The following is a 24,880-nucleotide window of genomic DNA, read 5'->3' as shown; positions in this document are numbered from 1 at the left end:
TCCTTTTCTGGCTGCTTGACAAAGGGACTGAAAGGGATATATCTTTGCTTTCGATAAAACTGAAGTTCCTTGAATCCACTGGGACTGCATGACTATTTACCAGCTGAAGATCTCAGCCCATTTCTATGAACAGAGCAGGTTTATGGCAGCTGCTTTATTTTGCATGAAATAGTGTAAATCTACTGGAGGGACAGACTGTAGCATGCAGTCACCAGTGGGGCAAGACTGTGCATAATTTCAGTTCTTGGGTGACTCTTTTTCATCAGAACTTTATTGTTAATAATATGCCAGCCCTTCTTTCCATCACCTTGCTTTCCGTGAGGAAAAAAAGTGCTATCTATCCCAGTAGTACAGAATCATAGACCAGGTTGCCCAAAGCCCCATCCAGCCCAGCCTTGAACACCTCCAGGGATGGGGCAGACACAGCTTCTCTGGGTAACCTCTTCCAGTGCCTCACCACCCTCAGAGTAAAGAATTTATTCCTTATATCTAATCCAAATCTACCCTTTTTTGGTTTAAGACCATTACCACTTGTCCTGTCAGCATAGGCCCTGGCAAAAAACAAAACAAAACAAAACAAAAACAACACTTTCTCTATCTTTCTTATAAGCCTGCCCCATCTTTCTTATAAACCCTCTTTATCTATTGAAAGGCCTCTATAAGGTCTCCCTGGAGCCTTCTCTTCTCCCCAGGACTGAAAGAACTGAACATCTCCAACTCTCTCAGCCTGTCTTCATAGGAGAGGTTCTCCAACACCTCGATCATCTTTGTGACTCTCCTCTGGACCTGCTCTAACAGGTCCATGTCCTTCTTATGGACATAAGAGCTGTGGTCCCATCAGAGTCTAATATTGTCCACAGGCTCATGTGTCACCAGGCAGATACACGAGAGCTCTTTGTTACAGCCTCACACAAATACCCCACTAGCTGCCAGGTGTTACAGGGAAAAGCTCCTGACACAGCCCCTAATTTTGTAAATTCCCTTTCCATACAGCTGCTAATGCTCCCCTGAGCCACTGGGCAGCCTCAACAGCTGGTCTGTGGGTGCAGGTGGGGTGAAAAATAAAAGCATCTGCTGAGAAAATCACATTTAATTAGAAGGGAATAAAATGCACATGATGAATAAAAGGAGACTGGAGCTGTTGCAGAAAGGAAGTTGAAGTAATCCATCTGGGAATTCTCTGAATAATGACTATTATTAATAACACTGAGCACTTTTGCAGCATTTTTTTGGGTCAAGTTCATTGCTGTGAATCATCACAACAAATGCAGAATGTAGGCTATGCTTTAGTATCCAAAAGTCATGTCTGATTTATAGTCGTCTATGTAACATATGATCATATCATATTTAGGCAAATTGTCTCCTTCCACCCCCACCCTCCCCCCACCCAAATAAGAATCTCATCAGAAAGAATCTAATCAGATTTGCACCGCCTTGTTTTGTCTCCTGGCCATACTTACTGTGTGAGTATGGGATAAAGTGTGTAAAACATAATATGGAATAGCTGTTCTCATCTCCAGTGTCATTTTAAAACGTGTTGCTTTCTGCAAAACTAAATTTCAGACAAATCTTCTGTACTTAGGTTTCAGCAAACATCCTCTTAGCTACTTCAAAACCAAGAACTCAGCATGAAGTGCACCAGCGCTCACTTTGTTCTTGAAAGCCCGAAAATGAACCGATCAGCAGCCAGTTTCTCTGCTGTGTAAGTCCATGGGAGTCCAGCCTGAAATCAGCACAAGTAGTGCATCACCCTATTAAAAGCATTAACCACATAAGACCACTTTCCCTCTTCAGTTCTTTGGATCCGTCAGCACCAGCAGATCATTAATTGTCAGCAGCCAGCATCACCCCCTCGGCATTGTACTTCTGGTGATGCATTTGGGAGCTGGGTTCCCCTTCTCCAAGGTTTTAAATTGCAGCAGTTTTCCAGACAAACTCTAGAGGCACTGACTCAGTCCAACTGAGATAAGCTGGTCTGAAGCAGATCTCGACAAATTGTTTGTGTAGAGCGGTGACTGAGTTTGAAAAGCAGTTCTGAAAAGAGCTATTTTTAAAAACTGTTCATGCAAATAGCATCGTCAGGGGTATTCCTGGAATAAAGGTGTATTTTTCAGGAATAAATGGGGTTTGAGAGCTTGAAATGTTTAGCAAAGGTGGTTTGGTAGCTGGTATATTTTAGATTTTTTTTTTTTCCCCTTACTTCTGCTGATTCAACGTAAGTCCAGACAGAAAATCCCTGAAAACCCACAGACATAAATTCAGTGCTGGTTGTTTTCAAGCTTTCCCAAGCTGATGAAGCATTTCAGCTTCAGCTGCTCAGTTCCCTTGGAGGAAGGACACGTCTCTGCTACGCGTGCTGAATGCAGGGGACGTTGACAGGCTGCTGCCATCAAAAGGGATGAGGTGGCTCTCCAGGCACCTCTGCTTGTTCTTGTTGATGGTCAGAGGGCACTTGCCTCTGCACTGATGCATCTGCAGAGTTTTCTCTAACACAAGAAACTGCCCAAAAACAGGAGAAATGTATCTGAAGGAAGTGGCCTACAGCTGCTGCAGTTTGTCTTAGCCCCCAGAAAAAATAAAATTGACTCGGGGGACTTCACGTTTTAATATGTTTTTAACTTGTATCTCCATGTTCATTTCAACGCTGGAGAGAAGGCCCTGGCTGAGACCCCAGCCTCCTCTCCCATGTGTTCTCCAGGCCTCCGTGAACCCTTGTTGGGGAGAAGAGAGGGAAGTTGAGCTGTGAGCGGCCACAACCCTGCGGCCACCATCAAAGCACATGTTGCTTGTGCTGGTGTTAACTGGGAGGGCGGAGGACGTGCCACTGGCTCTTCAGTTATCCCATTCAGGGGATCCTGACCAGGCTGCTCAAGTGACCTCAAAGTTATTGTTTACCAAAACCTACTATTTTCAGAATAACATTTGTTTTTCTTCTCAGGATGAATTAAATAGCACGCATGTGTGCACATACACATGCATGCACAAACATACACACAAGATGTTTTTCTATAAATTTTCTGAAGTCCTTTTCTGTATTAATTAATCCATTTTCTTTTCAATAATTAGATGGGATTTTCTGTAGAATTTGGCATGAGTATATTCAGTTTTGAATGGACTGTTCCTACTCTGATTATGGATTATTATTCTTACTTAATTTTGCATTATTTCCTGTTAGGATGGGAATGCCTGACATCGTTGGACTGGCTGATAGCCCCCTGCTGAGATGCTGTCATGCAGCAGCGCCTGCCCTCTCACCGGGAATAGATTTAGACCCTGGGAGCCACATCCCACATTGCAGCAGTCGTCCCTGCACCACCAAGCACCCTGGGGCTGTTCTGCATTCCCAGCTTGGGTACTTATTTCAGGGTAAGCTGGGCTGCCATGTGGGGGTGCCGTCCTTCTCCACTGACGACAAGATTCTAGACAATTTAGGTATTTTAAATGCCTAGTTTGTAGTTTGGTTAAAATCAGGTGAGAGGAATCCTGCCCCAGGTAGTCAGTGGCTTTGTAAATCAGGCTTTGTAAATCGTAGCTGTTGAGAATAAACCACTTCTCTCAGGTGAGAAAGGAAACTGCAACATTATTGACATCCCTCAGGGTCATGACAGCAAAAACTAAGCCTGTTTGGGTAACATGGTGCTGGGCAGATGCCATCCCTCACCATGTTTGTATAGCAGCCTGCACAGTACAAATAGCAAATGGGATTTCATCAGAGGACTTGTCATAAGTTAAAACTCTTTTAAAGGGAATGTCGAATTTAGAACAACTGTCAAGCTTATGATGGATCATTTTTCTGTATGTGAAGCAAATAGCATTTCAGAAAAGTCTTTTTTTTTTTTTTTCTTCCTTAGAATTGGTAAATTTTAATTCTAGAAAGTGCTTGGATCCATCTTCTGCGGTATCTTAACAACATAATTCCTACATGAAATTACTGAAACAAACTTCTGGTTCTTTCCCCAGCTCCTATTCTTACAGAGTAGTTCTATTGCTTTTAGTAGAGACTGTGACAATGGCAAGTGACCTCATGGACACCACACAGTCTCATGTCTTAGCTAGGGAATTGGTTGCCAAATTTGCATTTTTTTTTTATTCCTGGACAAACTCCCTTAACACAGCCAGGGGTCAGAAAGATCATAATTTGAAAGTGATGAGTTGTTCAAATACAGCCAAAAACCCAGCTGGGAGACCTGAATTCATATTACAGGCGATGAGGCATGTGAAAAAACAAACAAACAAACAACATACCTGCTGACCCTGTAATTTCTTCATTCAGGTAGGTTCCTCCATCCCTGTAAAGCCTCATTAACTTCTGATGAGCACCATTAGTACTCAAAACATTGGGAAAAGGGATAAAGCTGGAGATATTTCCCGCTCCATTTTGCCACTGTCATCTTTCAAAGGAGAATCAGGTTATAACAGTTCTGCCATAGCAGTTGGGGCATGGAGAAACATTTGCTTCAAAAGATGCACTGAAACAGTGCATGCTGTGTTGTCATGTAAAATTGAAAATAATTATTGCCTGCTCCAGGACAGGCACCATGTGTACAGCTGTATCTGCATGTGAGTGGTGGTGTGCCTGCAACCTGGCAAATTTTAATAGCCCTTTTTATAGCCTTTTAATAGCCTTTTAATTTCTTCCAAAATATATGTTTTGCCATTTTAGAGTATACTCTTCCCCATTCCCTTCCTAACTATCGCAAATATTTTATGAGTAAAACTCATTGGTATTTTTGAACTGAATTTGCAAATAGTTTCAATCCTCCAAAACTACATTTTTCAAAACAGATGAGTTGAATTGGTTTTATTCAGCTTTAGCCTTGATTTTGTTCCAAGGTATTCACTTGATTCATTCTTGGACAGGAATTGACTGATATTTGGTGTCTTGATTTTAGCAGGAGTATCACAGATAACTCAGATAACTGCAACAATGCAGACAGTCTTTTCAGAGGTTTTACCTGTCCAGTTCAAGTGCCCTATAGAGAAGGGAAACAATGAGTTTCCAGAGGCTTGTAACCTACAATAAAAGCATTGATCTGCTTATCAAATTTAATCCATTCTCCAAAGATCATAAGAATTACCAATTGTCAATAAGACTGTCAGAAATTGTTGATTTTTTTTTTAATTGTTTTAATATACTTTCCCAAATGTCATTCTTGGAAGCAGTGGAATTGTTCTTCTGCAGCTCCTAGACAAATATAAAGGTCAGCTTGCAGCTTACTTTCAACATGGAAAATTTCAGCACAAGTTGTTCACACTCAAATAGGTTTTAAGCACACTGGACACTGGGTCTTCAAATAGAAAGATACAAGGAAAATTGCCGCTGTATCTGACATCCACATACATAATGTATGTACTTTCTGGGTTTTGAGCAGCCTAACTTGATCCTGCACAACACTTCAAATGAAGTGGGAAGAAGTGCGGTACACTCATGAAAAGTTTTGCAGGCGTTTTCTGCTCCGGAGATGCTCTGAGGAACTGTTGAATGGATACCAAAGGCACGTAGCTGCCAGAGAAGTTTTACTTGACGAATTATGGTGTTTTCATAGCCTGCCTCTAAATGCTGTTAATGAAAAGAATGACTTCGGGCAGCCCAAACCTGTGTCCATCAAAACAGTCTTGCCTGCCAGACAGCCAGTCTCGAGGTTAGCATGACCAGCTGCTTGCAGGGCAGCTTGCTGTGGAGAAGACAAATAGCTTCTTCCCCGAACTCAGTGGTCACAACGCACGGGAACAAAACACTGAAAGCAAATAGGGCTCTGAAACATACTTGCTTAAATTTTCCTCTGAAATTCTTGCCCCTGGCAGGCTTCATTTGTGATGCTGGGGAAGTTACTGTATAGAAACGTGCATGAGGACAGCGATTCCTGCTCTTGACTTCTCCCTACTGTGTCCAAAAAGGCCGCAAGCTTGTTCAGGATTTCTCCTGCTGTGTGGGTACTGGGACCTTTGCTTCCTGTGCTGCTGTTTGCTAGCAGGAGGGCTCAGGCAGCAATAGTCAGCACAGGTCCCTTCCACCTTGCTCCTAAATGCCTGCTGTCAGCCACTGCTGGAGAGGAGCAGCAGATGGGTGATCAGGTGCATCTGGATTTTAATCTCTCTCTACGAGGAACACACAGGCCTTGAAATATTCTGTTAAGCAAATGACGGCTAATGAGGTGTGAAGCCCCTAATCAGGATATATGCCTCATTCTGCCATTTGTAGTTCTTTCACCCCCTGTGCCCCCCCCATTGAACCCCCCCCCCCCCCTTTTCTTTTTTTAATTTTCCGGTAGGCATCAATTAGGTGAGGGCTTTTCATTTGAAACATTGAGATTTGTACTTGGCCTGCTAAGGCTGTCAGGTCTAGTTTGCTGCTGAACAGTTCATGCTTTGGTGCTGGACAATACATGAATGTTTAAATTGCTTGAAATGTCTAATTGAATTATCCTCAAATTACAAATCAAAATGGGAAAGGCTGTCTCTGGCTCACAGGCTCGCTCACTTGGATGTGTCTGCCATACTACTGCTTTTCTTTATATTTTCTTTTTTACTTCCTGCTATGGCTGTGTTAAATGAATCCTTAAATACTGAAAGCATTTATGTGTGCATGTGTAGGGGGAAGTGATGCTGAGCTTAGAGGGAAATTTATTCACGTTCTGGCTCAAAGTTCTTTTTGTGCTGTACAAAACCCAGTTCATGAAATTTATATCAATGCATAAGAAAGCAAACAGCCAGCTGCTATTTACAAAGAAACTTTCTTTCTCTTTCAGTCACTATGATATATAATATAAAATACTTTCAGGCAGATAAATATAAATACCACTTAACTGTTTTTTATGGATGCTTACAGATTAAGGAAATGAACAAGTCAGAAAGAAGACTAAATGTATTTAGCCAGCACCCATAATAAAATCAACTTGTTATAGCCTTGCCGTTTATACAGTGAGGTAGAAACTAAAGCCTGTAGGATTTTCATTTATAAATTGTTGGGGGAAGCAGAGCTGGGTCTCCATGGATCCCATGGACCACATTCACCATGCTCATCCCCTTCCCCAGCAGCACTGGAGGCTGATCAGAAACTGGTCAGTGCAATAATGTGTCTTTCATGGGTGTAATACCTTTATGGCATTTTATAATATGCAGTGAAGCGGGCTTGACTGCTCACCTGCAACCTTAGTTCTGTACTTAAATTTTCAGTGACCGTACCAGCAGGACAAAGGGGTGTTGGTGCCGCACCCTGATCCAAGCAGCAGCACCATCCCTCCCTCTCCCCAGGAATTCCCCCTTCAGGGGCTGCATGCTTCACCCAGGCATTGCTGCCTCCCCCTCCCCGTGGCCAGGCACAGAGCCCTTGCTGGTGCTCACTGTGCTGTGCAGACTCTCTTGGTGGGATGGGCTGGGGCAGGAGGATGCTGCAACGGCACTGCTGACATGCTCAGAGTAATCAGGAGAATTGCTAATCCCCATGGCTATGCCACACATGCCATGGTGCAAGGCAGGAGAAACAAGACAAATGTTTAAATGTGATAGTGAGTGCTTTTGTATTAACTCTGACCAAAAATAAATTCAGAACATGCCAGGAATCTTGGTATTAATATTCCCAGTATTTTTTGCCTGAATGCTAACAAAATTAATTAGATTCAGGTCACTTTCAAGGGCAACTTCTCTGCTAGCTTGCAATTAGGTAATTGTTTTTGTGCTTTAAAACTGGTTGAGGATATAATAACTATGAAAGCACCATAAGGAAATGGCTTAGATATCTTTATTTTAGATCATCTTTATTAAGTGGAAGAGCATCTCTGAGGGGTATTTTTGATAGCAAAGAAATATCTGTTATTAACGAGAATGTTGACACACTGATGACATAAGACTAATACATCAGGTCTTTTAAAACACAGGATTGTTTTGAGGGGCAAAGACTGCACCTGCATGAATCAAGCACGTCCAAATCAGAGCCTCTTTCAGAAAAGGAGAAAGATGTTATTTAAAACTAATTGTACTGGACATCTATTAAAATGATGTAGACCTTGGCAATGCACGTGTCCAGATGAAACCAGTGAAATGCACTTGATAATGATTGTGTATTACCAAAATCACATAATACACCACATCTCCCTCATTATAAATCTCTTGCTCCCACTCCAAATAATATTAAAACCCAGTAATCTAATTACTCTCTTGGTATCATAATGTTGGTTCCCAGTGGTGGGCCAGTGGAGGAAGAGCACACCAGGCAACACCAGGCTTTTCTGCGTGGAAAGTTATTTACTGCGTCTCCTATTCTTTAGGAATATTTTCAGTGAGTCTCAAAACATACCCACAGTTTTTAGGTTAGGAGATCTGCTGCTGCGTTCCAGTCTAGTCAGATTTGCACCAAATACTTACCAAAGAGCACCAGTCATTTGGTCATTTTTTAAGATGCTCATGCTTTGGTTCATGTGACCATTTCACTTGGACTAGAGCACACAAATAGTCAAATGCAGATTCTGGGTTGATATTTTTATTGTTACTAGGACTTGAGGGTCCTCACCTGAATATCACCACCTTTGTCTGCAGAATGGTGTCCAAGCAGTCTCTCCCCAGTTTCCCCAGTTGTGTAAATTTCCTCTTCCCAGTGACATGCTGCTTCCTCAGCTACAGGCTGGAGGTATGGATGTTGAACTGTCAGCTTTGATGCCTGAAGCAGGGACAAATGTCTGCTGGGGGCATTTTCTTTCTCAGTGGTCACAGGGTGATTGTAATGTGGAAGCTTTCTTTCACAGAACACAGCTGACAGTAAAGTCTGGTGGATGTCACAGTACGTGGCATAATGGTTGTTGCTGTAGTTTATTAAGCTGCCACCTGCTCAATTTACATGTGTGTCGGCCTGGGGTTTGTTCAGATCTAGAGATCCTATAAATGGAGATATAAAATCATTTACTAGGGAACAATAAAACCTACTGAGCTCCAGGAACTTGGCAGACAAATATTTGTACCATGAAGAAATCCCATTTTAGGAATTAAAGGCAACCAAGATGCCTCCACACCTGAAATAAATTTCCCCCATGTAGGCCCACATACAGCTGACCTCATTCAGGCACCTGAAGGTACCCAGGGAGTTACTTTAGGCTCCCTGTTGGTTGAAGAAGCAGGAATCCTGCTGTGAGGGGATGGCTCAGGTTGGTGATGGCTTTAGAAACCCTCACAGATTGTGTTCTTCTCCTCTGTCTGTTAAAGGCATAATATTATGTGGGGTGAATCCTGGTTAAAAGATCCACATTTGCTTCCTATAGGTCCCAGTGGATCTTTTGAAGCTTGGGTCAATGATTTGCTTTTGTTCTTGTGTGGAAAAGGGAAGGTTAAGCCCACATGATGGGTTAGAATTATTGCTGTACATTATTTCTTGCATCAAAACCCCCTCAGGCACTGAGTATAATGTGAAAAGAAAAAAAATCTTAAAAGAGTTAGGGAAACTTGCAGCACCTCAGGCATAATAAAGAGAGAGGCTTTCTTGAGCTTTGGGGGTGCTGCAGGAATGTGCTAGTGCAATTCCCTAGCTCACAAAGCACTGGCTTTTGGACCCAGTTTTCCTGCCACTCACTGATGATAGCAGTAAATTCCTCCTCTGCCAGCACTGCTCAGCGGAGGGCTCTGGGGTAAGCACGGGGTAGGCAGGGACACAGAGAGCTGGGCCATGCAGCTAGTGCTGGGCCATGGCAGAGAAGGGGTGAGGGTGAGAAACAAGCAGGGCCCAAAATCTCATGGCAGTGCACGGGTCTGGGACTGAAACTGCAGGGTTGGATGAGATGGACCCAGAACCCAACCAGACACTGGCATGAGCAGCAGCCAGAAGCTAAACTGAAACCAGAGCAGAAAGCTCTTTTAAGCAAGCTTAATTCAGGCAGCAGGAGAAGTTCCTCAACAGGCACTGCAGTCGTTCCTCCTGGCAGTGTTTCTCTTTACCATGTCTCAACCCTCAGCTACATAACCCACAGGACACAGGAAACTTTTTACAAGTACATTTTTATTTAAAATAAAAATTAATTATGGTGCCTTTTTAAAATAGGGTACTGCACAATCTGTATATGCAACACAGTTTTTGGTACGGAACATACTTATTGAGCAATATCCTTAAATACTAAATATACATTAATGGCTTGTTTGAGAAACATGACAACATTAATTCTGATATTTTTTCTCTTTAGTCATTTAACCACTGATACAGATTTCCTATAAACAATATTCGTTTTCATCTGTACATGTGGTACACAGTCAAGAAGGCAGATCTTAGAATATTTACATTCATGCATTGATTTAAACACACTATTTTGTAGTTTAAAATAATATATTTTTGTTTGTACAGATGCAGGAAGTATTGTAAATACATATCTACCACAGGCCTGATTCTCCATTGCTTGGCAGCATCTATGGTCATTACCTGGTTGGAGCAGCAGGGCCACGCTTGCTTCACATGCTGTGCATGACCATATGGCATGCAAGACTGGACAATTAGGTCTCTGCCTAGATATATATCAACATATTTATATCTTAGATCTCTCCTCGTTCCTTCCGTGTCTGTTTTTGCAGCATCTACGCGAGGTGGAGATGCTTTCCTGGTCACACCTCTGTGGTGGGTCTGCGCCAGGAAGGGCCGCATGGCCGAGGCTTCCTGCAACAAGCGGACACCTCAGATCGACCTTCCTGGCGTTGTGGAGGACCGAGGAAACAATGCTTGGCAGCTCAGGCCCTTAAAGTGCAGTCTCTGCTTGTGTCTGCTAGTGGTGATGCTTGTAGAAAAGAAGAAATTTTGAGTTAATGCTCTCCCTCAGACTTAAAAAAAAAAAAAAAAAAAAAAAAAAAAGGCGGTTTTCTGTTTTGTGAGGCTGCCTGGTGGTGGTCAGAGGGGTCAGAGCACAGCAATCGACTTCTGTCTAGAAACAGGCCACCTTTGCATCTGCTGAGAATCTGGCCATTTTGTGAATGGAGCTTTACAGGACCTTTCTGCGCCTGATATTTTGGTGGCTAAAAATAAACTTGCAATGCTTGTAGAGCTGTATTTTGAGTTGCCAGTTCCCTAGATCCAGGGTCACTGCTCAGTGAGGCCCTTATCCATCAAGACCTTTCCTTTCCCTTTGTATTTAATTATAGTACAATAAGGAAGCACAGAAGGCTGTTTTAGAAAAGCATCCCAAGTAGTCTGTGGAGTGTTAAACAAACTCTTAAGCCACATCAGAAAACTTCAAAAATCATTCCTCAGAGACACTGCCTTTCTGGCCTCACTTTTCTGAAGACTTAATCTGCTTCCAGCATACTTTTCCAAGTGACTTTCTGAAGATCACCTTAATTTTTTGGTATATTTACTGCATTGAACTGTATTTGTATGCACAGAATTCTACAGGAATGGCAGCAAAACTGCCCCATAAAGAATTTCCCATCTCTGCCAGCAATGCAGCTGAGTAAGTGCTGAAAACAAGGACTCTGGAGAAGCAGAGGAGCAACTCCCAGCCTGTCTGCTGCTCTTCTGTGGCCAGTGGATTAATGAAACACACTGGGGATTGTTTGCTTATGAAGTACCTTGGAAAGTGTGAGTATTATGGCAATGATGTGCCCAAATACATTTATTTAATATCAGCATGTTGGATATGATGACAGTATAACTCTGCCTATGCAAGTAAGATACATATACATCTCTCAAAATACTGCCACAGAGCTGTTAAGTATTTTTATCTTGACTACACAGATGGGTAAATTGAGGCACAGAGAGGCAAAATTACTTGCTAGTAAACAGCAGAGTTGGAAATAGATGCCGGTCCCCATGTGTGGCTTCTTGAAACGTGCTGCCTCCCTGCTCTGCATGAAGCCTGAACATGTGTGTTCCACTGAGGAGACCTCCGGGGCAGTAGGGGAGGTTTGCTCATGGGTTATGTCATACACCATGGTTTTCTCTCAGTAAGGACATTTTACCATTGACATCATAGAAAATAAGACAGAATCCACTGACCATTTCTTTAGACTTTTTCTTGCAAAAACAGACACATTTTGATGAACATAATGAGCTACAAATCCCTTTTGTGATTTTGGCCTTTTAGAACATGCCTTTAAAGCTTTATTATGAAATAAGTAAAATCAACAACCTTTAGGAGAAAGTGCTAATCCTGAGCCCATATCATGCTAAACTCATCTGCATTCATACTTATACTCTCAGCTAAACATGCAACCAGTCTCAAACTATGACACATTTAGGCAGAAACAACTGGAGTAAAAAAAGAAAGGCAAACATAGGTAACTACACCAAAATAAATATTATAGCTTTAAAAATATTCTAGAAATATACTTGCAATATTTTTATTATAGTATTTAGGGGCTAAGTGCTTTAGGCAATCAACATTTGGGATACTAGACTCAAAATGTAAATTCTGTCATTTTAATCCCACTTTGGATCTAAGAGCATATCACTGTATCTTGTGCAAGCACACAATATAAATATGGCAGGAAATAATCATAGTCTTGGGCAAAAGGTTACTTGTTCCCTTTCACTTTTATAATTCACTTCTCAAGAAGGTCTAGCCTTTAAAAGTAATTTTATGTAGCTAAACTTCTACATAATGGTGACAGGCTAAAAAGCTAAATGAATAACTCCATAAATTTCTCAACAGCGGTATATAGCAGCATTTCATTTTTATCATTGAAAAGATACTTATATTTACATATATCCTATTGTTCAATAGGTAATAGAAAACTAGAGATGGGCCTGAGCTGAAAATGCTGATTCGAGCATCCCGGAGCTTTTTCAGGGAAGGTCTGCAGAACATTGTCTTCCTCTACCATCAGGCCAAGCTCTACATCCCAGAGATAGACCAAATGCAGACAGGAACGCGTTCAAAATCAAGATCTGCTTTCTGCAGTTCAGGCACATCCTTACATAAAACTGAAAGCATCGGTGTGTTGCATTACCGATGGACGCGACAGCTGGGGAACAGCCACATCCCAGACCAGGAGCGGGTTGGCCCCTGAGAGTTACTCACAGACACAGAGACCCAGTGGTATTGGTGCTTGATGTCCAGACAAGAAGCCAGGGTGGACGTTTGTCTTTCACTGCGTCGCTACTTTCAGCACAGAGGTAAATGGAGACATACATGTGGAGGTGTGACACAAAGAAAAGTTTTCAGGAGGTGGGTAAAGACCAGCGGCTCGGCCAGTCCAATTGCCTTTATTCTAAGGGTTGCTTACTGAGTCTAACCTGAGATCCTAAATGAAATGGATTTGGGTGGATTCAGCTTTGCTTTAAGTAGTCTGCAATCCATGTCATGGAAAGTACAACACTAAGCTATTATGCTGAATTTGGCACGACTGGCAGTCTCTGCCCAGGAGAGGCAGAGACTGAGTTAACATGGGCACAATCAGCTTACAAGGCCCTCAAAAATGGTCCTCCAAGCCAGATCTACAACATCCTTGGTGGGTCATTTCATGAGACTTGACACTTTCAGGAAACAACACTCATCAGTGAAGGAAAAGGACTCCAAAGGGCTGCTCATCCTCTCTACAAAATCTCACCCAAATGCTCACTCCAAGATGTAAACAAAATCTTTCATGTAGGGGTTTCCCCGGTGAATCAGTGTGATGCAAACACGGGGAAATGTGTAGACTTTCACAAAGGAGGGACTTTTTAAAAGATAAAAAGGATGTGATGTGGAAAAGGAGGCTAACTGTAAAGTAACAATGTTTAAAGCACCTCTTAATAATATCTCTCTTTCATTAGCAATGCTAATTGCTAAAATAAAATACTAAAATTGATTTATTTTGCCTGAAAAGTCTTCAGCCTTGGAAATTGCATAGTCACCAGACCGCAGATGAATTTCCTGGTCACAAGTTCAGTCACAAGTTCATCCAACTTTTGGTTCCTTGATGGCTTAACAGATTTTTTTTTTCCCTTTTTAATAATGAAGTAATAAAAATGATAAGAATGAGTGAAGTATAAGGATACAAAGCTGCTAGGTTCTAGGTGAAAACACTGCACGGGCTGGCGAAGCATGTAGGTGACAGCTCGCACCTTTGACCCTCAGACACATAATAAGCTGCTGCCACTCTGGCAGATCACCTTCTCCTTGAAAGACCCTATTTAAGGAGCTTTTTGTGGGCACCCAGTTCAAACTAAACAGTGGGTGGAGAGGAAGCAGGAGGCATCGTGACGTTGCTTTCATGAGATGCAGCATGCGATGCCTATGCCTTTGTGTTGCCTTTTCTCTGGGCAGCCTGGACAGGTGAATTTATCCTCCCTTGGAGAAGCAGCAAGCCTGAAGAGCAGCCTGCTTTTCTCTTCGTAGTCACTGATGCGTGCGCTATTTCTGAAATGAAGTCCGTGGCCACAGAGCCCCTTTTGGTGCCTTATTTCACCCACCTTGCATACTCCATGCGTGTGCTTTAAAAGTTTACCACCTCCTGCACCTCAGTGGGGTTTCAGGGATTATACGACCGCACTGTTGTCAACTGTTTTGTTGTTTTGGGAGGAGGTCATTGCATATTCAGCCCGACTGGTTCCGTTCTCTTCTTTTCTCATGGGTTTCCTTAGGTGATCCCAGGTTCAGTGATGTATAGGTAGGGTGTAGGGTGGGGGGAGAAGAAAGGACACAGGTAAACATTGTTAATACAGAAAATCAAGGACACTTAAGGTGCATTATAACAGTGAATATTTCCTCTATTTTCCCTTTCTGAGCACAGGTCAAATCAGCAGTTAAATTTTGTCAAACCTTATGATTCAGCTGGAAGGTGAGGGGTCTGGTCCTAAGCCACATGCTAGGCTGTTGGTCTCCTCATGTCAGCTTACGTATAGATACTGGTGTGTGTGTTGAATGAAATGAAAGCTGCCAGAAGGAGAGCCCTCCTGCTTGGGCCATGTATGTTCCCAGCTCTCCACCGCCACCTTCATCCCTGGAGCGCAGGCACTGGCTGAGGCTCTGCCTTGGGCAACTCCTGGGCCTTTTGGGCCTTTTGCCTTGAAGTGCCACATCATTCAAACTGTGATGATGGCCAGTCGTGTTCACTGAGGACCCAGCTCACTCAGCAGTCATTATAAAACCACTGTGTTCAGTCACTAGGAGAGGACTTGTCTGAGCAGGTGTCAATATGTACATCTGTGGTGACCAGGCTAGACTCTTCACAGTCAGTGGACAGAAAGAGGTACTTTTAAAACATGATTCTGATCACCTTAAATGGATACCCAAAATATGTCAGAGGCATTCCTGTTTCTCCATATGCCTTGTGAAGGAGGCCTAGTTAACTAGTTCAGATAGTGAAGTCCATCTAGGTGTTGAAACTAGTGACTGAAAACACAGTTCCTGCTATGATCTGCCAGTCCCCCAACACCAACCACTGAAGCATTTCCCTTTGTATTTAGTGGTCATTGGCACCATTTGGTAACACTGTCTAGATCCAACAATGCTAATCGTGAGGCAATTCAGCAAATGCTCAGCAAGTGCAGAAAACCAACAAAAATCTGCAAATCACTGAGTAAAAGCATCTTCTTTGGGATTTTAAAGTGACTCTGAAAGGGAAGACCTGAGCATAAGTCCTATAACAGACCATGTCACATCATGGATTGTTTCCTCCACAATTTCTCTCCTCAAAAGTGGCATGGGCTTTATTTAAAGACAAAGTTTTATACACAGTAAGAGGCAAAAGCTCTGTGCTTTCCATGTAGATACCTCATCCAATAGCGCCTTGAGTTCAAGATGCTTGTAAGAGCAAAAAGAACACTACATACACACATATAATGCAACATTTTCTGCTAATGTTCTTGGCATTATTTAACAACACAAACATCAATCAATAAAAATAGTTAATCACATTTAATTTCAGCAGATAAAGGCATTAGTGAAAGGTTTATGGAGAATGACTACAGGAAGATAAATTTGTTTCTCTTGTAATGTTGAAGAAGATAACTCTGACTATGGTATCTTACTCCCTGGTAAGGGTTAAGGCTTGTTAATATTAGCTGTGGTTTCAGCTGTTAGAGAATGAAAATGGATGGGAAGGTGAGCCTAAGAACTCTACTGAACCCCTTTTCAGCTGCTAACATGCCATGCCTGCCTATATCTGACACGAGATCCTGAGGCTCTGGCTTTCATACCATTGTAAAGCACTGATCTACTCCAGAAATGCAGAAATCTCTCAGCAGAAATGCAGAGGTAACATTCCCCTCATTTCTCCTGTTTACCCCTTCTTTCTTTATTTTGCTGTCCTATGTGTTTCTGCCCTTCCTCCCTCCTCCCCCCTCCCCCTTTCATTTCCTGCCTGGCCTCTTTCTTTCCTCAAGAATTATCTTCCTCTCATGTTTATTTATTTATTTATTTATTTATTTATTTATTTTTTCCCCTAGAAGTGATTTCAAGAATGGCCAAGAGAAAAGAAAGTTTAGTCCTCCTGAAACTCTGCTCTGTTTCCCTTCTTCCCCTTTTTTGACTTCTGCTTCTGGTCTCCAGGAGCTCTTTTACCTCCCCTGCCTGGAGCTTTGTTTGCTTGGAGACTGCCCTACGACAGTGAGACCCTTCTGGAGAGACTGCCTGTGATATTGTATGACCTATACTAGAATGAACCAGAACATATTTTTTTCAGAGCCTGAAAATAGCAGAATGGAGATTTTATTGGGGTTCTGCTGTCTCTGCAGCCCCAACATCCTCCTCTGCTTTATCGACTACTCAGGGTCAGTGTGAGTAAAACAGAGCAAATGTCTTGGGTCTCAATGAAATGGCAATCTGAGGTGTTTATTTATATAGAATCCTAGAATCTTTCTGGTATTTTGCGATTTTTAAACCATGCTTTGGCATTAGGACACTAGCTCTTTCAGTGTTGCCAGCTCTGTGTATCACTACCTCCTCTTTTTTTCCCTCAGATTTTGTTGGCTGTTGTGATCACAGTATACAGTTTTTCTCTTATACACCAAGGAGAACCCTATTACCCTATTTTGAGCCTGATAAGTAGGTTATGCATGATCTTCCTATATGCAGGATTCCAAGCTCTTTCAGATTAAATGCTGTGGCCCTGCATTTATGTATTTTCATTTCAAGGTTGCTCTTCACTGGCAGGGAGGGATGGGTCGAATTAGTGAGGGAATGAGCAGGGAACTATTCATATCTGGCATACTCACTTGGTGGCAGGCGAAACAGGCTGTTTGCTAAGTGGTTTGCACTGCTTTACGGTATGATTTGCTACACATCATGCTTTGATGTTTAGCAAGCAAATTGGTGCACTCTTCATGCAAAACATCTGTGAATGAAAAGTAAATGCAACTCTGCACTGCTTAGTACACGCCTGAAATGATGCATCTGAGTCCATAATGAGCTCTCCACCATGTATGCATTAATTTGCATGAGTCCTAAAATCAAGAAAGCATCAAACAGCCATTTAATAGTGCATTTCCCAAGTTAAGCTTCCATTTCTGATGAGGTTCTGATCACATTTAATGATAAATCTCATTTGTCAAGGAAATTCATATTGGCTCGTACCAGCTCTTTGCAGTCCTGTGTAAAGGTCAATGTAACAATGCACAGTCAAACAGAGTTTGTAGGTTTTTGTCTTTAGGAAAGCGCTTAGAGAAAGTCTGTGTTTTAACCCAGCAGGCAGCTAAGCACCACAGAGACATTCACTCACTCCCCCCTCAGTGGTATGGGGGAGAGAAATCGGAAAAAGGTAAAAATGTGAGATAAAGACAGTTTAGTAGAACAGAAAAGGAAGGGAAAATAATAATAATAATAATATAATAATAATCACGAAAATACAAAACAAAATATGAACAATACAATTGCTTACCACCTGCTGACTGATGCCCAGGCTGTCCCCAAGCAGTGGCTTACCCCCTCTGGCTACCCCCTACCCCCCAGTTTTATTGTTCAGCATGATGCCATACGGCATGGGATATCCCTGTGGTCAGCCTGGATCAGCTGTCCTGGCTGAGTCCCCTTCCAGCACCCCCAGCCAGGAGGCTGGGCAGCATGAGAAGCAGAAAAGTCCTTGGCTCTCCGTAAGCACTGCTCTGCAAGTACTGAAACATTGGTGTTAGCACATGGAGGACAAGAAGGTAATCAGGAGTAGTTGGCATGGATTCACCAAGGGGAAATCATGCTTAGCCAATCTGATAGCCTTCTATGATGGGATGACAGGCTGGGTAGATGGCAGAATATCAGTGGATATTGTCTACTTTGACTTCAGCAAGGCTTTTGACAGTGTTGTCTCCCACAACACCCTCATAACCAAGCTCGGAAAGCATGGGGTGGATGAGTGGGCAGTGAGAAGGATTGAGAACGGACTGGGTAGCAGAGCTCAGAGGGCTGTGATCAGCAGTGCAGAATCCAGCTGGAGGCCTGCAGCTACTGATGTCCCCCCCCCCAGAATCCTGGTGGCCAAGAAGTTAACCATGAGCCAGCCACGTGCCAATGGTATCCTGGGGCCAAATTAGGAAGAGTCAAGGGAGGTGATCCTGCCTCTCTACTCAGCCCTGGTGAGGCCTCATCTGGAGTATTGTGTCCAGTTCAGGACTCCCCAGTACCAGAGGGCTATTGAACTACTGGAGCAAGTCCAGAGGAGGGCAACTAAGATGATCAGGGGACTGGTGCATCTGCCATCTATGAGGAGAGGCTGCGAGACCTGGGACTGTTTAGCATGAAGAATGCTAAGAGAGAATCTTATCAATGTGTATAAATATCTGAAGGGACGGTCTCAAGAGCGTGGAACCAGACTCTTTTCAGTGGTGCCCAGCAACAGGATAAAAGGCATTGGGAACAAATGGAAACACTGGAAGTTCCAGCTGAATATGAGGAAAAACTTCTTTGCTGTGAGGGTGACAGAGCACTGGAACAGGTTGCCCAGGAAGGATGTGGAGCCTCCCTCTCTGGAGATACTCAAAACCAGACTGGATACAATCCTGTGCAATGTGCTGTAGGTGACCCTGCTTGGCAGGGGAGTTGGACTAGATGATCTCCAGAGGTTCCTTCCAACCTCAACCATCCTGTGATTCTGTGCTATCAGCATTATTCCCATCCTAAGTCCAAAACACAGCATCATACCAGCCGCTATGAAGAAAATTAACTTTATTCCAGCTGAAACCAGGACAAGGAAACACAGTTTGGGGCACATGATCCTGTCTACTCACAAAACTCAGCTGGCATGTTTGACCAAACCCTCCCTCCTAGCTTTTGCTGCTGGTGTAAATTTGGCATAGATGTAGGTCTATGCTTGTAATGCAGTTCTGCTGGTAGTGTACTATGGGAAGGTTTGTTCTCATTTGTCTCATTTGCACACATTAAAAAAAAAAAGAAAGAGTTTTTAGAGAAAATCAATCAAATGCTGAGCAAACTGTTTATTTAATCAGGACTTTATTATGCTTTGTTGTTCACAGCCATTTGAAGCATTGAGGAGAATCAGATCACCTAGAAATTGGAATAGAAGCTTTCTCCAGAAGAGTAAACTGCAATGGAGTTCAAAAGACACATCCCAATCCACATGCTCATACTTTTCAAGTTATTTTGTGCTTTGAAGGGATGAGATTATAGAAGTAAAAAGTGACTTCATAAGAAGCCTGAACCCTGCTAGTTTTCTACTGCCTGCCTCCATTGCAATGTCTCTGTAGAATGCTGTTGCCCCATAGGCAGCATTCAGGAAGGATGGATCCCAGGGAAACCCAGCCCAGCTAAGAGCGGTTGACTTTGGGCTGGCAGCAAAACAATGTAGGAATCTTAAATTCGTCTCCTGCTGGGGCTCTGATGCTCTACTTAGCACTGCCAGAATGCCTGCCTCTGCTTGGGATTTGCTGAGGGAAATGTCTACTCTGCTTCTTACAAAATGGGAATAGAACATAATTTTCCTTTTAAAAAGCAGTCAGAGGAAGAAAAGCTACTTTGCCCTCCCTGCTGTGTGTTGTTTGAGGAGAGAAGACCACAGTAGAAGAAGCTCAGAAGACCACAGTACAAGTCTTTCCTGAATAGTGGTACAAAATTGTAAAATGCACTTAAGAGGTTCTACAGGGCAAAATAAACAGCTGGAGACCTGTTCTACCACAAGGGACACCATGACTCATGAGCCCCTCCTGTGTTGTTGGTGACTGGTTGTGTGTATGCCTGTCGCTCCCCAGGGCAAAGCGACAGAAGGGAAGAGGCATACCAGGGAGTCGAGATATATCACTTGTACGTGCAATGACTTCAAAGCTACTCTCTATAAGGATAAATATTTAATTAGCTATCAACACATAAAAATTAATGATTTTCAGTAAAATTGGCTCTCATACAACACATCCATTTGCTTTTATAGGATTGGTCTATCCTCATGGGTCTTTAGTGTACTATATCCAAGCTGTCTAGGTACCACTAGTGATCCAACTGTAGCAGCATCTTCTTGAGTTGAAATGGGGTACATAGCTGGTAACTATATTTTCACTCAGTTTCACTCCTCCCAGACTCGGATGTTATCAATACCTGTGGCAGCTATGCTTAGAGCTCTTGGCAAGACTTTGTTGCTGGAAGCCCAGACAGGATGATGTGTGGACTACCGTCACACTTCAAAAAATCCTTATTTAGCAGATACAGGTAGGAATGGAAGAATAAATTTTGTACACAGTTAGTAGACCATCTGTCTCAGTAACCTGAATACTTATAAGAATGCAAAGTAAGTGAATGGAGAGTGTTTACATCTCAGCACTGTGGGCGTTCATCAAACAGCAGCTTGATTCATGCTGGGCATCAGCTACCAGAGATGAATCAGTTCCCATAATAGCAACTGGTGGGAGAAGCAAACTTGCTTTCTAAGACTGTTTTGTGAACAGGACCGCTGCTAGAGAGACTCAATGCTCTGAAGAAAATTGCTTTCTGGGACACAGCTGTCGAATCTAGAAAGCTTGTGTGCAGCCACCCACCGTGTGCCTTGCCTTGTGACTAACCCGAGCTGGCCAGCCTGGTGCTGTGGCCTGGCCATACAGGGACTGTGTCTCCCAATAAAAGGGAAGGCCACTTCTCTGGAGATTGTTTTCAGACTCATGGAAAGGGAGTCACATTCTGACTTCCATTTGTCTGTCTCAAAGGGATCAGAAAAGTTCAATCTGGATATTTTTTATTTGTCAATATAAAGATAGAAATCAAAGAAGAAGCCCTAAGGCTTGAAACCTTAGTTTTTCTCTATTAAATTAGCTAACAGCCATATGTGGACCATCAGTCTGTCCAGAAAACAAGCAGCATACTACTCATTACTCGTAGGAAGAGGTTACTAGTTCAGCTACTTCCCACGTACAGAGCAAATGTTTTACAGTTATATTAAAAAGCATCTCCATCTGGACTTGTTACTCAATTAGTCTCCTACGTGCAGAAGGGGAGATCTGTACAAGTGCATGAGCTAGAACCAGTATACAAACCAGAAAAGTCTCTTTCACAGCACTGTCAGTCATGTTGCATCAATAGGCTTTGATCTAGCCCCAATGTACCATCTCCTAAGCAGAGTTTTTTGTTTTCTGGATATTCACAGGAGCATTTTCAAGCCCGCAATTTACAGCTGTCTCAGCTCTCCCTCACAGCCATTTTTAGCTGACCAATTTCTGGAGTATATTTAAGTGAGCTCCGCAGGCATGTGGGTGATTTCCATTTTGGGGTGTTTCACACTCCCCTGTGATAGTCAAATCCCTCTCACTGTGCTCAGATTGAATGTCTAGCCTTTGCTGACTGCTCCTCTCAGGGAAAACCATTTCCATACGGAGCCACTCTGCAGCTGTTCATCAGCACTTAGAGGCTGTTGGACTGCAAAATGCAGTGGGCAGATCTTTTGCAGCAGAGGTGTACCTACCCCAGCCTGCTGAAGTCACTCTGAGTCTATCTGAAGGGAGGATTTGGCCTACTCAGACTGGAAGTAATTGCAGTAGATTGCTGAGACACACATGAAATTTAAGAAGTGGAGTTTAGTCCTCATTTATTTTTGGTAGTGCAAAGTCAAAGTAATTCCACAGGCTTTGGTGGACTTGAGCAAGACTTTTTATGAGGCAACAAAGAAAGATCTGTCCCTGGGAGACTAAAGTGATGTAATCACATTTCCTACTCAGCCTTCAATTAAACTAGCTTCAAAATTATGCTCCTTACTTATCACCTACACAAAACCTATCTTAAGGAAGAGAAGCAGCTTTATTATTGGACTATTAACTGAGGTAATTGATAAAAAGTACTTTCAGTCACCCCTCATTCTTTGCGCTCCCTATAATGATCTTTAAAAGGTTTTATTGACTGGAGGGATATGACAGCTGATGTTATCCATTGGGTGTTTTCAGTGCAGAATACATCATTGATATGTTTTGATGACAATAGGAAATAAAATGAATGGGCCTAATGTGAAACAATGAGCTCATGTTGCTGGCCTTTCAGCCTGGCAAAAAGCCACTAAATGGAAAAAAGAAAGAAGAGAGGTTTAATGCATGGAATGAAGGCACCCTGCTTCTAACAAAGCCGAAACACATCTGGAAGATGGCCAAAACCACAATCAAGCAATGCAGAAACTGCCTGATACTGTCTATATCCATATAGCACTCTGATAACTGGGACTGTAAGTAACTCTGTTGTGTTAGGCAGGGTCTGCCTAAGCTAGTATATAGTTTTAAGAGAGCAGCCAGCTCAAATTTCTCATGGAAGACAACAAAATTTGAACTATTTAGTCTAATGAAAAGAGGAGATGGGATTGGTTTTAAGGAATACTGGAAAAAAGTTACTTAAAAGAAGAAATGGGAACTAGACACAGGTAAATTTAGGATGGAGATGCAAACAAGTTTCTTGCCCTCAGAAGAATAATGGTTTGAGTACAGATTGCTGAAGGAAGGAGCAGGGACTGAGGGAAAACAACATGGCTTCAAGAAAGAGACTGATATGTTTATGGAAGAGATCAAATGCCACATTGCTCACAATACTGGGGTCACACAGGGAGACCCGAGGGTCTTGTTCCAGTGCTATGTTACTGTGATGTTCAGGCTGCCATGCTGAAGAAGCAAAGCAGAAATACTGACTACTTCAGACATGGCTTCAGTTACTCAGGGGCTGACACTCAGCGACCACAGCAATACCTCTAGCCAGAGCTGGACATGGGCTGGGTTGCTCCACATCATCAGCCAGGGCTGGGTGATGGTTGGGAATAAGTTCAGCTGGGTAAGAAAAGCAGCAGACTCTCCCATTTTGCTCTTTTTGTTGTTTGTTCCCAATTTCAGGCACAATAGTATTTCCCAGACCCCCTCTGTGAACATCCTACAAACTGGATGCATTGCTGGCGTTATATTGGTGTCTCACTAAAATCAAAATCACGGGGCTTGTGCAGTGTTGGGCAAAAATTGAAGGCTGCCCCCAAAATGGACTGTACACACTCTGTGGGCTTTTGTGTCCAGAAGCTGAACACATGGAGGCTCGGTCCTTGGTTTCTGCATGCCTGTGAGAGCTCTCCATGACTCGCAAAGAACTCAGCCATGCATGTTCGCACAGCTGTGGCATGGAGGCAGAAAGGCCTGCTCTGCTCATCCACAACTTGCTGGTAATACAGAACCATGACTGAAAGCCAAAACTCAAAACCTTCTTTCTCCGAGTCCCATAACATTCTCCAGTCTTTCTGGTGCAGACAGAACAATGTTTATCACTGTTTAGTTCTTTCTGTCCTCTGTGCTTAACAAACATTAAGGAAATCTGGAGAAACATGTTTTTCAAGTGCCCAGCTGTATCAATCCTGATTTGTTTGTTTTATAGACATCTAAACATACACACAGAACAACACATGAGAACTACCTAATTGCTCTGCTCAGCTACAGTGAGGCCAGAAAAAAAAAAACCAAAAAAACCAACTATTTATAAACTATTACTTAGCTGGGCTTCCATGTGGAATTTGTCCTTACAAAAAGATGTCTCTTTGGGAAGTGGAGGAGGCAGTGCAGGAATCCCACACCACCTCTGGCTGTTGGTGTGTCATGCTCTAGGCCAGGGGGACCACCAGTACTGGAAAAATGTGGGGCTAGAATAATAAGGTGGCAGAGAGAGATGAGCAAGGGCTGCTCTCCACTGCTATTTCACTTTCTCTGAAGGATATTATGTCTCTCACCATCCAAGAAACTACAGATATTGCCATTCTAGGCACCGGACTTTTCCATCCCCAAAACAAAGTTGATCTGCTGTGCTACTTTGTGACCAGATTTTTTGCTGAATGTAGATAACTACCTTGCTATTTGATCCCTTGCAAATTTGGGTAACAACTTGTGTGATGGACTTGATCCATATAGAAGAAAAAGGCTACTGTAATTTCACAGTCATTTGAGCAGAAGTTCACAGAATTGTTACTTGCATTCTGTGCAGGTGAACCAAAATCCTGTTGTAGAACTGTCTTTAATAGAAGAGTATTTGTAAGGCAAATAAATGCAAAGAGTTGAGAAGAAAAACAAAATTTGTAAAATAAGCTGACCTCTGCAACTCTGGAGTAACTAGAGTAACACCACTGATTTCCAAGCAGCTGCTCCTAAATTTCTCCTATCAAGAAGAAAAGTCTGCAGAGCCAGACTTGGCTCTTTGCAGAAAAAATACAAACCCACCAAGCTGACTGCACACAGTGGTCCCAGCCTTCCCGTTCCCCAGGTGTGCAACTGGGCAAGCCCATGCAGGGGCACTGCAAGCAGCAAGTCCTATGCACCTTAATGTCTGCACAAAGATCTGGGTTTGTGTAGTTTGGGAGCTAAGTAGGTTTAGCTAATTATAAGTGGGGACTATTTCTGAGGAAGGATTTGAGTTCAGCCAGTCTCTGTACTCAGAAGAGCACAAGGCTCCCAGGGTCCAGAGCAACCAAAGGAAAGAGCCAGGTTTGTGTGCAGTTACTGCTGCTTGGGGGAATTAATGTCTTTCACAACGTTTCTCATCACCACCTCAAAAAGCAGACACCAAAG

At 42.8% G+C, this 24,880-nt stretch overlaps 1 protein-coding gene across 2 annotated transcripts in view; it reads right to left on the bottom strand.

The window, feature by feature from the left end:
- Positions 1-9,962: 9,962 nt before the first annotated feature.
- Positions 9,963-24,880, bottom strand: part of PRIMA1 (proline rich membrane anchor 1) — a 53,167-nt gene continuing 38,249 nt past the window's right edge. The window contains exon 4 of one of the 2 annotated variants that reach the window (XM_027458228.3): positions 9,963-14,522. In XM_027458228.3, the coding sequence (XP_027314029.1) occupies positions 14,423-14,522 (100 nt within the window). In that variant the 3' untranslated portion in view covers positions 9,963-14,422. Of the gene's footprint in view, positions 14,523-17,165; positions 17,330-24,880 lie in introns of those variants that run through there. The other variant, XM_038179934.2, reaches the window with a different exon arrangement.

This window comes from Anas platyrhynchos, chromosome 5, assembly GCF_047663525.1.
Source record: "Anas platyrhynchos isolate ZD024472 breed Pekin duck chromosome 5, IASCAAS_PekinDuck_T2T, whole genome shotgun sequence".
Lineage (NCBI taxonomy): Eukaryota > Metazoa > Chordata > Aves > Anseriformes > Anatidae > Anas > Anas platyrhynchos.
Note: the sequence above shows the minus strand (reverse complement) of the source record. Positions and strands in the feature narration are given on the sequence as shown.